Genomic DNA, 18,187 nt, shown 5'->3' on the forward strand with positions numbered 1-18,187 from the left:
GGCGAAGGCGCCGGCAATCGATCTCGCACCGCAGTCCGGCTAGGCGTTCGACCATGGCAGACAAGACGAAAGTTGCTGAACAATACTACGCCCCCCCTCCGGATCTAGGAAAATGGGAGTCCTTAAGGATCTTCCTGTGGAATTCCGAAACTGGACAATTTCTTGGCCGCACGGGATCCAGCTGGGGTAAGCATATTTTTTTATATAAGATAATTTATTTGAGAATTTATTTTTAATTTTGGAGGGAAATAATAATCAGAATCATTAAAACTACCATCTCTCATCTTCGCTGTGTCCTAAAAAAAGAAAAAAAAAATACGTTATAATGTTCTAATATTAATAACATTTTAAGGCGTGTTACGTAACACAGATTTCGTTTTTAAATACAAATACAGCTTCAATTCAAACTCCATTTACAAAAATACATAAAGTAGCCATCATTACAGGTACATTCATTAAAAAAAACCGACAAACATCCAATAATTAAAATTTCCTTCATTTTCATACATTGATTTTATTTTATAATATATACATTATCTGTAATGCTTAAAACGTCTTATCTTTCCGCGATATCAGAGTAAATAAAAAGCTCTAATTGATATATTAAACAATGCCTATGCGACAAGCATTGCGCGGGTTGTCGTGCGCAGAAGATATTATGAGGTTTAGTCCGGGTTTATTTATAACGACCTGCTAATCGATGGGCTTTGTGTATCACATCTGGGTGGGTGCCACTTATTATTTCACTTTTACTGATACTTTGTATTGTCGTGTTCTGATTTGAAGTATGAGCGTTTTTACAATTGCAGGATAAGGAGTCGTTGCATTCCAAAACGGCTGATTAGATAATACATATGTCTTAAAGCGGTACGTGATTAGGCAAAGGCAACTTACTATTCGACCATTTGTCTTTCTAATATAAATTTAAAAAAAAGTCTATGGTCGACGGTGACTAATTTATGACATTAAAAAAAATTCTATCCGTGGCTTCGTTGGGTGTTTTATAGAACATTCCAAAAGTATTTAAATGGGATCGTAAGTACCCAGGTAATACTCGTAAGGATAAATCGTAATATTTTCGGGAATTACAAAAGATTTGAAAATTTTCTCTTTGGTGTATCTTAAGATAACGATGACTAAGGTTGCATTAAACCTCCTTTCCTAAGCAGATGGTTAGATTGGTGGTATCACTTTTCTGCGAAGGATTGGCCTTTCAAATCACTTGAAAACTTTATCATCGAACGTATAACATTCATGGTACTTGAACTTTAAAACTCGACATTGCATTTTTACGTCACACTGTTATATAATTACGGTCATATTGTAATATGGAATATTTTTAACTTAGGATATGGTAAAAGAGTAGCGGATCACAGACCATGTTAGTGAGCCAAATATAATAATAATTATACGCACAGAAAATTCAAGTAATCGATACTTTTTTTTTTAGTATAGGTAGGTATTAATAGGTATTTTTAAATGCTTGCTAAAGGCAGTATACTTAACAGAAGTTGGCACGTAAAAGAAATGGTCAACTTCATATGTTCTGCCAACGATCCGTTCTGAGTTTGGCCAGTGATGACGTAGAAACGTAAAGCGAATCAAGCTCACGTTGGCATTCGAAAACTTATTAAGCTCAACAAACCTTATCCATCCATCAGTACAATTTACAATATTTCTGAAAATTGATTACGAACTCTCTACATGATATATGGATAAGTGTTATGGCTGCGTGCAAGCCCACTTGGGTACCACCCACTCATCAGATATTCTAATCTAAACAAAACGCAATACTTAGCAGTCCCAAGATTTAGCGCATTGGCGATATAAGAAATGGTTAATATTAAATGGTTAATATATAAGTTCTTACAGTAAAAATATTTATGAGCAGTGTTGACCACTAACTTGGGTGACCTGCTTAAACCTACCTTTATCATAAAGTAGAGCAGATGATTTTTATATATTAAAAGAAATATTTGATACTATTTGCCATAGGTTAACATCGCTGGTCAAAAAATTTATAGTTGATATTTTAATAAGTTAAGAATAAATAACAATAAATAGCATATCACTAAGGACATATTGTCCACGTGTAAGCTTCACATTATGTTACAAAAATCCAAAACACAAACTTGCTCATATATTGTATAACATAGCTTTGGACATATATTTAAATGGAACTATTCATTCGATGAATATCCTTTGATGGACGATATTATCTATACTAATAATATAAGTATTTCTGCCGTGTGTCTGTTGGTATTCCACGGCCAAACCATTGAACCGAATTAAATGAAATTTGGTATGAAAGGAAAAGATATAGGTTACTTTTTATGCCTTCAAATTGACGAGTTATACCAACCTATAAAACGTGAGCGAAACCGCCAGCCTCAACTAGTAGTATATATAGCACGGGTTTAAATAAATTTAGCCGTTTCCGCTCGTTGATGAGATAAACCAATAAAAATAGTCTTATCTCGTTTATATTTATGCTAATGGTCGCGATTAGAGTTTTTTACAGTTTAATTAGATTTTAATTAAACTTACAAATCATAAAATGAAAATATATTCAATTAACACTCTAAGAAAATGTACTATTATTAAAATTCGAGCTCATACAAAAATTCATCTCCATTATTTTCACCCTTACATTACCTTACTTATATTACACCCGTAATGGGATTAAACGGGAAGTATAACGACGGAAGTTTTGTGGTAATAATAAAAAAAATACAACTATTGAGAACATTCCTCTTTTTTAAGTCGGTTAAAATGTCAAAACAATTGATTACTTTGACGATTTCGGCAGCGACCCTCGTGACACTAGTTAATGGATGAACGATATATTAGTGCACAAGTGTGTGTGTGCAACCGCAGGTACACTTTCTACTTTCTTTTGCTCATTACTCAATTGAACAATACGTCACGATTGACGATGTCCTCGATATTACAGTCGAGATTATCAGTTTTACGAGATATTTGGTTTACTCGGTGGCAGGCCTTTGTTGCAAGAGTTTTTAAGTACCATCCATTCCTCCTATTCTACCACGAAACAGCAATACTAAGCATTGTTGTGTTCCGGTTTAAAGGATGAGAGCCAGTGTAACTACAGGCACAAGGGACATAACATCTTAGTTCCCTTGGTTGATGGCGCATTGCTCATATGAGTAATGGTTAATATTTCGTACAATTCGAAGTGGTGAACACTTACCATCAGGTGGTAGATTTGAACTGTTAAAAAAATACTCTAATTCCGAATTCTGGGTCCAACAAAATCAAAAATTTTCATTGACAAGAATGGGGTTAGAATTTTATCCGGAATCTCATGTTTTGCAAGGTTGGCAGGATTATCAGATTATGTGTATGAAGTAGTAGAGAACGCACCTGTATAGCACCAGTTCATTCAAGTCTCCTGCGAAGTTCTACCTAAAAAAGTCCTCAAATTCATCTTGTAATAGTATTTCTAATTCATTATTACACAAATTATGATCATCATACCCAAGTAAGGATGGAGAAGATAATGGGGGGTAGCGAATACCCATTGCACGTACAAATGCACGTATAAGTCCACCACCCACCCAGTTGACCACCTGAGAAGTACCGGCGATAGGTACTTTACGATAGCAAAAAAAAACAAAAATATTGTCTATCCAAGTAGACTCTCACTAGCAGCTACGGTTTGGAATATTGACTCAAGTGAATAATCTCTTTCTCTCTCTTTTGCAATTAAATGTTTATGTTCCGTATGTATTAGTCGTTGGTTGTGGGTAGCGCAAGTTCCACCATCGTCGAAATCTTTGAGGAGCCATTGGTCCAGTGGACATTTTCCAGCTGAAATGATGATCCTGTGAAAGTCAATGAACACTAATTCCAAGTCTTTTTATTATCTTTATAATATCTAAACAAATAGTAAGCATAATTGTCAGTAAAAATCATTTAATTGGTAACTTCATTGGTTTGAGAACCGGATTAATTTTGAAGAAAAATGGCTGAAATATATATTCTTGTCCAATGTTGCAAGTGACTTCATGTCGCCTACGCATCTCATTCCGGTTTTTAAAAGAAAAAGAGGTTAGCTATTCTAAATATTTCAAAAACCGTTTTTTTTTCTTTTAATTTAAGCGCCTGAATTGACGAATAAATAGAGAGAATTTCAATATCGAATCGAAATTCAAATACAATGAAATTTATCGCGCGTCTATTGAGATCGTTTTAATCACTTGAAATAAGGCGTGGCACTTTTATTGTTGCATTTGCGAAAGCGAAAAAATTATTAGAAATTCGACTGTAGGCGATCGCTTCGAAATGAAATCTATACTAAAAAGATTCCATGGCGACGATCGACTTTAAAAATCCTTGGTAAAAATTTTCATACCGTGGTCGTATTAGATATTTTGGTTGCAGTTTAAGACCAAAAATTATAATACAGAGAGTGATTAATAGTGGGTTTGCATATTCTGTAAGGTTATAAAACGAAATTTACTAAGTCAAATATCTAGAGTGTTTTTATATGAACGTTATTGCGACTCGAACAGTCTAAATAACAGATGCTCTTAATAAAGCGATTACTGAGTACCAATCAATACGTTAGCAGTCCCTGGGTTATATCACATTATATTACATAATGTAACACGAGACTTATTTAGTCAAACAGTTACTTGTTTTTAGAATCTGTCACTATTACTTAAGATTAATTCAAGACAATTACGACAAAATCAAAAAACACAATTCAATTTTGAACTTATCACGTTAAAGATAAGATTGAAATCAGAATGGCAAATTAAATTCATTTAACTGTTGCGAACTACACAGCTTACTACGTATAATAAATGAAATTTAAAATATACTTAGTTAATAAAAAATTAAATCATTTTCATGATGAAATTAAATTAATTTGTATTTTCTAGTCATGAAAATAAAGCTTAAATTATAATGCAGCAACGAAGGTCGATCAAAGATATAAGCCAACTGGATGCGCGGCGCCGGCCCGGCTGCGCGCGCCTCGTCCTTCGGCAGATCGATCCAAGGACATATTTCTGCCATTTCTATTGAATGCTAACTTTATGGACGAAGCCTCTTTGATGGGCTATTTACAGGCACTCTGATTAATATAATAATAGAAAGGTTTTACTTAGAACTCCAAATCTTCATTGACTATTTGATACTCAGGAAAGATGAGAATTTTGTATTGATCGACTCGATACTTAAAACTATAAAATTTTGTGCATCTTTTGTATAATCATAGTATTATATATCTTACAGTCTTTCTTAATTTATTTTTATTTATTTATTTGTTTTATTTATTTAACCCATTAACATATAACTTGTTTATGCCCGCGGCTTTGTGGGGACATACCCATTTGCACATATTCGAATTTAAAGAACTTCGATACATCATCCAGCTTTAAGAAAAAAGTCAATTTTTGGGGATTTAAGTTTTAATTTAATTTTTAATTTCATCTAAATCGTTTCATTGGTCTAGCCGTGAAAATTAAACATAAATACAAAGTAACTTTCGCATTTATAATATTAATATAGAAGAATAGATATTAGTTAGGCGGTTTATTTAAATTTTAGACATCTGTGGTACCGTTGAAAAAATGTAATAAAATATTAGGAGACCGAGTAGTTCTCAACTGGATCATCACATAAGCCGCATCTGGTTCCCATATTCATTTAGACACAATAAATTTATTTTTATTATGTAATGTTTTTAACATTGAATTACAGGCAAGAAAAATAAACTATACTAACTATAAAATTAGCTTTTTTTAATGTGCTCTTTCAACTAAATCAACACGGAATTAATGGTTTTTCTTTCTAACAATAAAATTACTTTCGTTCAGAATAGTCTAAGGAAAGTTTGTGTAATGAATAAATGAGTTTCCAGGGAATGTTGGAAGTTTTTTTTTAATATAGCCGGGCAAAGGCTGTCGAGGAAATAGGTCACCTTATGGAAATCGACTACCTTCATCCATAAACATTAACTCCTCCACAAATATAAATCACTAACAATTCTGGATGAGGGCTCGTTTTCTCTCCTCATTTCAGAACTACAAATAGGTAAAGGTCCTTCATAAAAAACGTAAATGATTACAAAATATCTTCCAGCATTGTATGGATTAAGCGGATAGTAAAATCTTATTATTTTTAACCAGGAAATTTTTTTTCTTAATAATAATATGTAAGAGAAATATGTATGAGCAAACTATTTGTATGAACAAATTATTTCAGTAGGTTTTATACTTAATACACAACCGAATTGATAATGATTTAGATCTGGACGTATGTCCTGGTTTCGAAGCTGCATCACGCATGCGTCTCTCTAGGTCTACGGCGCATTCTCCGTGACCTGTTTTTCACCTGGGATAATGATGTGCGCGAAAAAGATAGATTTCAGAATTATGTAATTCTTTAAGCTGTCACATCACTAAATTGTATTAATACCTTATAATGTTATAATATTTAAAATTTTATTAAAGCTCAGGTAGAATACATACATATTATATTTTATAACTCAATGAATACCCTAAATGATAAAAAATAATATTATTTATATAAGAATTAAAATATATTAAGAATATATCTCTGTCAATAGGCTATTCGGTAGTTATTAAATTTTATCGTTATCCTTTAGACCTTTTCCAAAATGGTGCCTTGACGTTCGTCATATATCTTGAAAACATTTGCCTTTTGATCTTAAAACATGAACATTATAAAAGCAATAAAATTAGTTTAAAAACGTATTCTAGTATCCTTTGAAAAACTAATAACATTTTAAATAATAGTTTAAATTCTCAATCAAAGGCTACTTTAATCCAATGCTGTTTTACTAATAATATTAGTCACGAGTAGACTTATGCCTTATTCAACGTTGTCCATTGTTATTCGGTACCTTTCGTTTTTCCATTAACTTTAATAAAGTCGTTTTGAGTATCAAAAAAATTTTTTTTATCACAAAACAAAATTCATATAAATTAATAACTTAACATTGTTTTGTTCGTTGAACTGAAGAAAAACAGTAGCGGTCTTGTTTTGGACTTGCGAATTATTTATAACTCTAATTTAACACTGGAGGTTTATGCGGTGATTCAGTGGTATTTCCAATAAAAGCAGATAGTACGCATGCGTCTTTCTTGACCTATACCTACCCCATGGCCCTTGCATAAGTCATGCACTGCTCTGACGTAAAATACATCGATTGTTGCACGTAGGTACGATAGCGAGTGACTTCAATGCGATTTACAACGAATCGCAGTACTTTTAAACGTTATATAATAATAACGTTAAGACCTTTTATATATGAATGTTATTGTTCTAATTTTTTTAGTTTTTTTTTTTTAATACAGCCACGTAAGATAGTAAAGGTCATATTAAGTTATCTTTTTTGGTAAATATTTAGTGTAAGTGTATATTGTTTCTACTGGAATTAAATTAGAAAGTATTTCAATTTATAAATGACTAACTAATTTACTTTAATAAAAAACAACAATGAAAATGATCGCTTCTGCTGTAGGTATACGATGTGCTAATACATCTTACTGAGATTACATGAATTTTCTTCTCATATGTTTTGTAAAATATCATGAAATTACACGAAAAATACTAACCTTTATGGAACTACATGTAATCAATAGGATGAATAAACGTATACCACATCGAATACCAAACAAACAAGCCTTATAATCATACGTACATATTTTCTAATGTCTTGTTTTTTAAAGAAAACATTAAAAATATGGTTTTAATTTTGATAAGGATTAATCTGTGTCAAATAATTTAACCTAAAGTTATCGGGAAGTGGACGAACATCAGTAATTGTGAGCGTCATGTAAGTAACGTTACTATATAAATAATCTACAAAACCGTTTTAGATAAAAAAGTACGACAAGTTAAAAACAAAATGTTAGCTATACGGTAAACATCGCTTAGAGAAAATCACAGTATGCGTCTTATATAACTAAATAACAGCAGATATTAAAATATATACTAATATTATAAATGCGAATGTAACTGTCTGTCTGTCAATCCGGTTGTTTTGTTATACGCTTTCTAACACTAAACCGAATATGATGTAGTTTGGGTTGAAGCTTAAACCACAAAGAAGGTTCTTATAGTTACGTCTATTGTGCCTAAAAATTACGATCCTGATCCGCGGGCGAAAACAAGTAAATATATAAAACTAGCTTTAATAACTTTTATAGCTCTATGTACGTACGCGACGCATTGTGATAATCGCGCTGAGTGAGTTGACGCGAACGCTTTAATTAGTCCGGTACTAATTATTTTGTAACTAGGACGGCTATATTTGTAGCCTCGTTACAAATTCCGACTTTTCGCAGCTCGTTAGTGTTATGAATTATTAAAATGTTAAATGGGCCCAAAGATATTTTTAGTAACTGCCCGCAAATTTTCGACAACTCGTCTCGCTTATAACATGATGCCGCTCACCGCATTGGATATCCTCGAGATAGATCTTTGCTTTAATATAACCATTGAAGAAATAAAAAAAAAAATTGACATTTCCAATAAAATTTATTTGAATACAACAACTTCTCTTTTGGCTTTGTTTTCTCAACGCTTTAAAAATATAAATGTCAGTATGGATGTAGCATAAATATTGTTACCAATATACCATACCATAAACACAACATCATTTATTCTACGACTAATAATCAATACTTTGTATTCAGGCTTGAATGGTGAGTAAGCCTGTTTAACTATAGACACTAGACGTACATATTAGAAACAATAATAAATAATTTACGACGTCAGTTTTGGTGTCAAAGTCATCGGTATCAAATGGCAAATACGCGAGATTGCTAATATAAAAATTATTAAAAAAAAAAGATTTTAATTTAATTAGTTGAAAACGGTTTGAAAGTTTTAATTTAGCTCATTTTAAGTATGGAACGCCTGTTATCATTATGTTACTTTTATATGTTATCAGTTCAATCTCATTACGTTATATTGAGGGATTAGTTCAGGCACAAAACCTTACATATACCAACTACGCGCTTATGTTTTCCTGGTACTCTCAATACGATAATACCATTACTATGTTGTCTTTTAAAGTTTCTTGTCTTACTTACAAACACAGTGTAAATAAAAATAAAGTTTAATTTTTAAATTTATATATTATTTGTTAGTTGAAACATTTTATATAGTATAAAATAATAATTGTAATTAATTTGTATTGACTCTTAGATATTTTGGCTGTACCTACGGTATACACACATTCACATATTTTCTTATATACATATATATTCTCACACAGAAAAAGTGTCTCATCTTACGAATACAATTATTTACTAATGTAATTAGAGTAATTCGTCAGTGTAAGCGTCTAGCATTCTCTGATTACAAGCTATTTTTTTGTCAATGAATTAGAATCCTGCTTAAATAGAACTGGCGAGCATTACTTATCAAAGTTTAAATTAAATAGACTTGACTTGAAGGGGTTAAAGTTCAAATTAAATAGACTTGATTTGATCTAATAAATTAAGATTATACGTCATTAGTTAGTGCTTTGAATTATAATCATTTGATTATTTGTTGTTTCGGTCGCCAACTCCAATTTAGACAATGAAAGATGTTTTAACTTTATGTTCAATATAGAAGACAGCATACGTATTCATTGTCTTATTTATTTTTATGTATTTTCTAAATTTCTATACGTAGTTAGCTTGAAGGTTCTATATAAATGTAAAGATTGTTAACTTTACGACGAGTTCGATGGACCCGCTGTACATTCAGAGGAAGTAATCGAACAAGCGGATTAAAAGCAATTATTGAATCGATTTGGCATCATTCCCTTTTCCTTTATAAACTAGTCCACTTCTTTACAATCCGAATATTATTCTTACTCGTACTATAAATAATTATTCGATGGTTTTTTTAAAGAATTACTTTTCTTGGCAATCACTTTGTCATTTATTCCCCTTATTAGCAATATCTTATTAATGTCTGGTATGATTTAGCATCCAAATCTGCCCTTCAGCGTCTACTGGAAGGTAAGTTTGCAGGGCACGGAAATGACCATCTTTATTATCGACTTGTGACACGGAGCATGTCTTGACGGTACAGCACTTTTTAATGCATATGAGGTAGTTTTTTTCGTAAGTGAATCTGCCCAATAGTGCCGTGTGATACTCGCTATAGATAGTTTCACCTTACTCGACTTAGTCGATGAGCAAAATACCATACGTATCCCAAAATATTATAACGTATAAAGAACCGAACAAATGCAATAAATATCCATATTAGCTTTGCTGCTAATGAAAACATTAATCAACAAAATGTTATGTAGATATCATAAAAAAACGTGGAGTCTGTATTCGTTGATTTACGGGATAAACAATTATTTAATTGTATTTAATACACCTTAAATAGGCGGATACAAGTAACGAACGAGTTTCTATTTTTTTTAAATATGTAGGTGGACCGGGAAATGGCCAATGATGGTAACCACCGCCCATAGACACTACACCCGTAAGAAATATAACCATTCCTTAAAACACCAATGCGCCATCAACTATGGGATCTAAGATGTTATGTCTCTTACACAATAATACTGAGTATTGCTGTTTGATGGTAAAATAAGCGATGAGTGGGTGGTACCTACCGTGTCGAGCGCTAGACCGTGGCCAGGCTTTATGCAAATAATGCACTGGTACCAAGTAAAGTTTCCTGTTGGTTCTTTCCAATTTACTCCACCTTTTGAAGCTATGGTTTTAATTTAGTTTAGTTCGTGTATGAGCCTATTTGTAGAACACATATTTTGACATTATTATTTTAACACATTACATTTATTTTTTATTTGTCTACAGCCAAAATCCTACTCTTCTATTTGATCTTCTACGCTATTCTGGTCGGCTTCTTCGCGGCGATGCTGACGATCTTCTACCAGACCTTGGACGCTAAGATGCCTAAATGGCAGATGGAGGGCTCTCTCATCGGCAATAATCCGGGTAAGAATATATAAGCCGTTTAATATTATTCGTTAAGATGCTAGTGTATATTTTAAATCCAGTTTTACGTGATGATGTTGAAAAGTACGAAGCCAATGTTTTAATCAACTTAGCCTATTTTAATTTTTGGTGTCGATTTTATATAAAGTATTTTTATGTTTTCTATACTTTTCAAATAGGTACTGAATCTCATACGTTTCAAAATATTATATAAAATATGTTTAAAAAAAACAAAAAACAATAATTATAAAATGTTTGATTTTAAGTAAATAAGAGTAACAGCAAGTTTTTAATTTAGAACAAATATATATATATATATATATATATATATATATATATATATATATATATATATATATATAAGGTCACTTTAATAAAACCGTTTGATTTCGTTGTTAGGACTTGAAAAATCTTACGTTAGTTTATACTATAACAATGTTAATTATTCATCATTCTTTGTATGCAATAATTAATACGTTATTATCATTTCATAGAACGTTCAGTTCTATGAATAATATAGAATTCATATATATTTATACAGTACGGCACGGCTTTACAGTTTATTAAATACGCAAAATAAATATTTTGCGATAAATATTGCATTACGATAATTTAAGTAAACTACTGGAATATTTAGATCAATAATAAATACTAAAATCTGCAATTCTAATATTAAAAACATCAAGTGAAGTGGTTTTGCAGGTATTATTTATAAATGGCAGGTTAGGCGGTGACCACACGATTAATATTTTATGTATGTATTTTCCAGGAACTTAATTTTATGTTATGAGTCCTCTCGAATATATCAGAATTTAAAAATAAAATTGCGAAGAAAATTAACTATTCACTGCTTATAAGATTAATAAAATCGGTGTATCCATCAGATTTGAGTCCAAATTATATTTCATTATGTACATAAGTAGATAGTAAATTAAAAGTTAAACTTCCTATTATAATGTTTAGTTATATTTTGCGAACATAATGTATGTACCGATATTTTTCCCAGGTCTTGGATTCAGACCGATGCCGGACTCCGCAACTGTTGAGAGTACCCTGATTTACTACAGAGCCAATGACAAGGGATCCGTGCTCAAATGGGCTCAAGTCGTCGATGACTACCTTGAACGTAAGTTTAAATTTAACAATATTTTTTAACTGAGTCTTTGGTCCAATGGCAAGGATTCAAGACTCCCGAAACGAGATCCTTATCCTTGAGATCCTTGCATTAGTATGAATGACAACTGAAAAGATCACATTCTATTAAAAACAAAAAGAAATTCAATTTAGATTACACGAAAGCCTTTGTTTTTAAGTTTTATGTGGAGGGCGCACCTTGGTGAGAAACCAGTAACATAACAAAAATCTCTATTAAATGCAAATTACATGCGTAAAGAGATCCATTTTTTAATCGGCTATAAACATTTCCAGAGTACCGCAAGAAGGGCAGCGGCAGTGGTGAGGCTTCCGGCGCTGAGAATCGTGTCCCTTGCTCCCCGACTTCTTCCAACTTGGGCGAGAAGCAGGTCTGCGATGTTCCCGTTGACGAGTTCCACCCTTGCACTTCATCAAACCAGTACAACTACGAGGAGGCCGGACCTTGTGTATTCCTCAAGCTGAATAAGGTTCGAATCGATTTCCTGCTCTTTGATAAGTTCAGATTTTCTATAATGATTAAAATATTATTTAACAATCTTTTAGTACATATCAAGTTGCAAATTATATAAAAATGGCTTTATATGTAATGTCATCTGGATACTGGATACTTCCATGGATACTGAGTAGAAGTATCTAGAATACCACGTAGATAAATAACAGCCTTAAGGAAACATCAATCAATCATAATGTCTAGACGATAAATTAATTGTCGACTTTTAATGCAGACTAATATTTATATATATCACTACCATATTTCATTGCTGTCTGGTAATAAAATATATTAAAAATCTTGCAGACACACTAAAATAACAGAAATTTAAGGCAAGATAAAAACCAAAAAGGTCGAAGCATGTTACATTTTTTGATGTTGTAATCGGCATACAGGGCGCCAAAAATGTAACCCTTTTCTCATTATTAATTAAAAAAAAAACCTTGCAGATCTTCAACTGGATTCCTAATGCTTACAACACCACAGACGGCTTGCCAGAGAAAATGCCAGAGGATCTGAAACAGCACATTAAGTTGGTCGTAAGTATTTTTAAAATATATATTTCTCCATCTAAATATAAATGTAAGAAATAAAAAAATGTGTAAGTACTAAAGCAATAATTATAAAAATATAATGACCAATATAAACCAGTATAAAAAGCTACCCATCATAAATATATCCTATATTTGTCCTTCTAGTCCGGCAAACCAGAGGCCAATACGGTGTGGGTATCCTGTGAAGGCGAGAACCCTGCTGACGTTGAAAACATCGGCCCTGTGCAATACATTCCACGTCGTGGCTTCCCAGCCTACTACTATCCTTTCACCAACAAGGAGGGATACCTCAGCCCTCTCGTGGCTGTTCTCTTCGAGAAGCCCAGGAGTAAGTCACGTCACTCTCGTCTTTGATATGTTACGGTTTACTATATAAATTCTGTTTTACATTAAATTATGTTAAATATATAAATAACGAGCATATTTAGTTTAGATGACATTCAAATGGTTTTAATGACGAACGAAAGAACGAATAACTTAATAATTGATTGAATTAGTATTAGGTATTTTTAGTTAATTTTAATAAGTAAATTTTATCTATTTCAGCGGGTGTCCTCATCAACATTGAATGCAGGGCGTGGGCGAAGAACATCAACTATGACCGATACGAGCGGCGGGGCTCGGTTCACTTCGAGCTGATGGTAGACCGTTCTTAAGCAGCTATATATTGGCCGACAACTTGGCAGCAACCATTTTGACACGTTTCGCTTGGCCAAATCACCATACAATTGCTTATTTTACTGCTAAGAGTCATCTTGGTGAAACGCACTTGGCCAAGTTTTAAGACTGCCTTCCACTGCCAACTCCAAGAGCGGTCACCGTTCTAAATCTTCGCCAAGTCAGCCGTGGTTGACCGCCAAGTTGTCCGACTGTCCGCCAATTGGTTACCAAGTTCACTTCACTGACCAATTGGTCGCCAAGGCTGCCAAGAACATACACCACGCCGGGCGCCGGCTGCCAAGAGCGCCATTAGCAATAGCCACATAGTCGGCGGTTTATTTATATTCGTTTTAGAATAGCCCTCGGGCGCCACTGAGTTGAAGTTTTCGTTTACACGCTTAAAGTTAAATTGAATTTTAAATTATTATTAAATAATATTTATTATTGTAATGTTTTCTGGACCGAGAGTCAATAAATACGCAATAGTTGGTTCCAATATAGCTTTTTAACCGTGTTTTATTTATAACCCCTGAAGTATACTTTATTTTAATATCATTGGTTGTCCAACGAGCAAATGACCTAACATTGACTATGGGAAATGATCACTACTACCCACAGTCATTGGTGGAGCCATAAGTATTTAAATTTTCTATATATTGCCAATGCGTCCTAACCAAGATGTTATATCCCTTGTGCCTGTTATATTTCTTGAACAAAATTAAACATTGTTGCTTGACGGTAGAATATATAGTGAGTGGGTGGTACCTACCCGGATTGGCTACAAGATACGATGATACATTTATAGTAATATTATAAATGCGGAAGTAACTTTGTCTGTTACGACTTCACAGCTAAACCACTGAACCGAATTTGTGGTAAGAAGCAGGACTGAATCCTAAAGAAGGACATTTTCTACTTTTTAAACCTAAAACCTTCAACTTCGGGCGAAAATTACATTTTAAAGCTGGAATACTTATTGTTGGTTTTGTATTTTTATTATGTGCCTAAGTTCTGATCAAAGAAACAGTCTACTTTACATAATACAATACAAGAACTTACAACTTTATAAAGCGAACAAAAGATCCAAATATACGTGTCTTATTCCAAATTATATTTATGTCCCATTTGCTGTTGAAACAATTGGATCCTGGAATAGTAGTGCTTAAGTATTAAAAGTACAATACCGACAGGAGGGTTGGTTCGTTTTTTGCCCAGAGGACGGGAATTGCAATTCAGCGGAAAAATGCTGCTAGCATTCTTGCCACCATTCCACACAGTCATGATTTGTTACTGTTTAGTAACAATTTTTAATTCTTATTTGTACATATTTAAGCACTTAATGTTTATAATTCATGTTTCTTATGATATGTTTAATATTATAAGTTAGAAATACAGAACTTGCTAACTATACTTTGCTATACAGTAAAAGCGTAATAAGGCGAATTCATCCTAATAAGATAAAAACTTATCCTCTTCGAGCTAATCTTTGAAGTACTCAGACGAGAATTAATCAAGAAGACAGATAAAAGTCGTGGACTAATATCATAAAATATCACAAAACTGAAAGTAAAATAAACACACTCACATGGTATTACATATAATATAGTTGTGAATATATAAATATACAAGTACTATCATATTATTTAAATTATTGTACCCCTTCCCAAATTAGTTCTTCAACCAGTCCTCTGCCCAAAGATTGCCAGGAAGAGATCGCTGTTTTAGGGATAAGGCCGCCTGTTGCATTCATGCAACTTTTAAATGTTAATTTTTAGATATAATCTATTATTATTATGTGTTGGTGCAATAAAGCATATATAAATAAATATCAATCAAATCTATGCCAATGTTATAAATGCAAAAGTATTATTAAATAATAATAATTAAGTATTAAAAGTATTATGTCTGTCTGTAACGCTTTCACGGCTAAACCACTGTATTGAATTTCATGAATTTGATTTGAAATAAACTTGAATCCCATGGAAGGATATAGGCTACATTTTATACCTGAAACATGCGATACCCCCTCACCCCCAACACTTAGGCGAAACTCCAGATGAAAACAAATTTTATATATATACTTTTAGATGCATTACATCCAAAAACCTCCCATAAATATAAGAATAAGAAAATATCTTAGTCTTTCCATTGATTAATTGGTGGTAGGTCAGTAGGTACCGCACACTATTGACATATTTTACCACCAAATAGCAATACTTAGTATTATTGTTCCATTTTGCATGTATGAGCCGGTGTATCTACAGGCCCATGGGTCGTACTCGTAACATCTTAGCTCTTAAAGTTGGTGACGGATTGGCGATGTAAGGTATGGTTAATATTTCCTACAGCGCCAATGTGTATGGGCAATTGTCAATGACCGAGAAAAACCTATCCGTAATTAAAATATATTTCAAAATACTTTATTTTAAAGATTGATAGAGTACTATATAAGTTATGCAGCAGCACCATCTAGTAGCAGACCACAAAGTGGTCCGAAATAAAAATCAACATGTGTGTCCCACGCACGCAATACATGTCAAATAACTTTCATGGTCATCGGTCCGACACGACAGTGTCAAAGTCTAAAAAATTCAAATATACCAAGAATAACTGTTATTGACTCTTTTTTTATCTTAACATCTTAACTTGACTGTATGACTGTTTATTAATTTTAGGGGTTTAAAGTCAGATAGTTATTATTAAATTACCATAACTTCGGTAATACTTTTGTTCGAACTTATTACAATAGATTCCATCCACTTCCACCGAAGCTTTTCATTTATAAGAATTATATATATTCAGCTAACATATATGTATATATACCAACTACCTGAAAATGCGGCTTCGCACTTATGGATTTGGGTATGTGACCAAAAATCTTGTACAGCTATTGAATGTGTTTGATATAATTCCAAATAATAGATAGGTATAAAGAACTTATTTTTTTTGGAAACAGATATAGTCTGACGTGGAGACTGCTAAGAAAAAGTTTAATAGTGTAGAGTGTGATGTCCATACTATTTAGGTGATTTTTCGCTGGCATTTACGTCGAAGGGAAATGTCATGAGGAAATCGATATACCTGAGAATTTATTGACGATTTGTGAATTTTGAGTTAGCTGACTTTTAACACTTTCAACTCGCACTGGGCCAGTGTGGTGGACTGTAACTGTGTATGAGTGTCGGTACCTTCCACAAAACCCATCTTTTGGTACAAGTTTTGTGTGTATATCATTTCCAATTAGGTTCAATTAGGCGCGAAGCAAATGTCTCCTTATTTATTGCTAGATAAGCAAAGTTTGAATTGCTATAAATGAATACAAATATCACAGTTTAAGTCGAATACTACGTTATTTACTTCCGTATAAAAAATTACTAACTTTGCATCCGATAAAGAATTAGGCTAACTTTATCAGATTTATAAACAAAATCAGAAATCAGATACAAGCTTTGTTTGCCTTCTACTAAAATGTTTAAAAGGAAAGTTTTGTCTGTATATTTTGATGCTAAACGTGGGAGAGATTTTGTAATGAAATCGTCTAATATTACCTGATTATCGACCCGCTGAGTTTCTTTCGCCGGTTCTTCTCAGGTCAGGGGGTTTTCTTTTCCGAAAAGGTGGTAGTGTTTAATTTGATTATCAATAAGTAAGTGTAATGCTTTGTTTAATTTGAGTTTGAGTTTTTGAATTAGAAATGCGAAACTCCTGTTTTTATGTTATAGGTGGCACGCATTCAGGAGTTTCACCTGATGGAAAGTGACTACCATCGCCCATTGACATCTGTAACACCAGTTTGCAAGTGCGTTGCCGGCCTTTAAGAAATGATGTAGACGCTGTCGAAATTTTGCATATACGTACTCGTATAGAAATGGATATAAGGTTAACTCTTTAAACTGTTCATCATGATGATCATCATTTCAGTCGGAAGTCGTCCACTGCTAGACAAAGCCCTCCCCCGAAGATCATAAGCTGGTTTTGCGCGATTTGCATCAAGTGGCTTCCCTTGCCCCTCACCAGGTCATCAGTCCCCCGTATAATTTAAGACGATTTAAGATTGGATATAGGCGCAATAGTATTTTTACCTGGCTGGCTAATCTAGCTTATAAAACTAGATCCCGTAGTCTGGATGAACATAAGATATAGGATTTGTAGAAAGTATTAAAACGTCTTAAAATCTATTCCATGGTAATAAAATCAGGGGCATCGCAAATATATTAAGAAAGAACAAACACAATAAGATCCAAAGCTAGCCATTACATCGCCAACATTGACGTCTCTCGGCGCCGCGCTGTCGCGCTCGTTCGTGCCCCACTTTCAACATACCCCCACCCCCTACTACGTAATGGTTCTATTTGTAG

At 33.1% G+C, this 18,187-nt stretch overlaps 1 protein-coding gene across 1 annotated transcript; it reads left to right on the forward strand.

Moving 5' to 3' along the window:
• The first annotated feature begins 7 nt into the window (after positions 1 to 7).
• On the forward strand, positions 8 to 14,335 carry LOC125076871 (sodium/potassium-transporting ATPase subunit beta-2-like). Its single transcript, XM_047688595.1, has 7 exons — positions 8 to 186; positions 10,830 to 10,970; positions 11,977 to 12,096; positions 12,399 to 12,592; positions 13,065 to 13,154; positions 13,314 to 13,497; positions 13,716 to 14,335. Exons 1-7 carry the CDS (start codon positions 54 to 56, stop codon positions 13,823 to 13,825), a joined length of 972 nt encoding a protein of 323 aa, XP_047544551.1. The 5' UTR covers positions 8 to 53; the 3' UTR covers positions 13,826 to 14,335.
• The last annotated feature ends 3,852 nt before the right edge of the window (positions 14,336 to 18,187 follow it).

Source organism: Vanessa atalanta, chromosome 3 (genome assembly GCF_905147765.1).
Source record: "Vanessa atalanta chromosome 3, ilVanAtal1.2, whole genome shotgun sequence".
Classification (NCBI taxonomy): Eukaryota; Metazoa; Arthropoda; class Insecta; order Lepidoptera; family Nymphalidae; genus Vanessa; species Vanessa atalanta.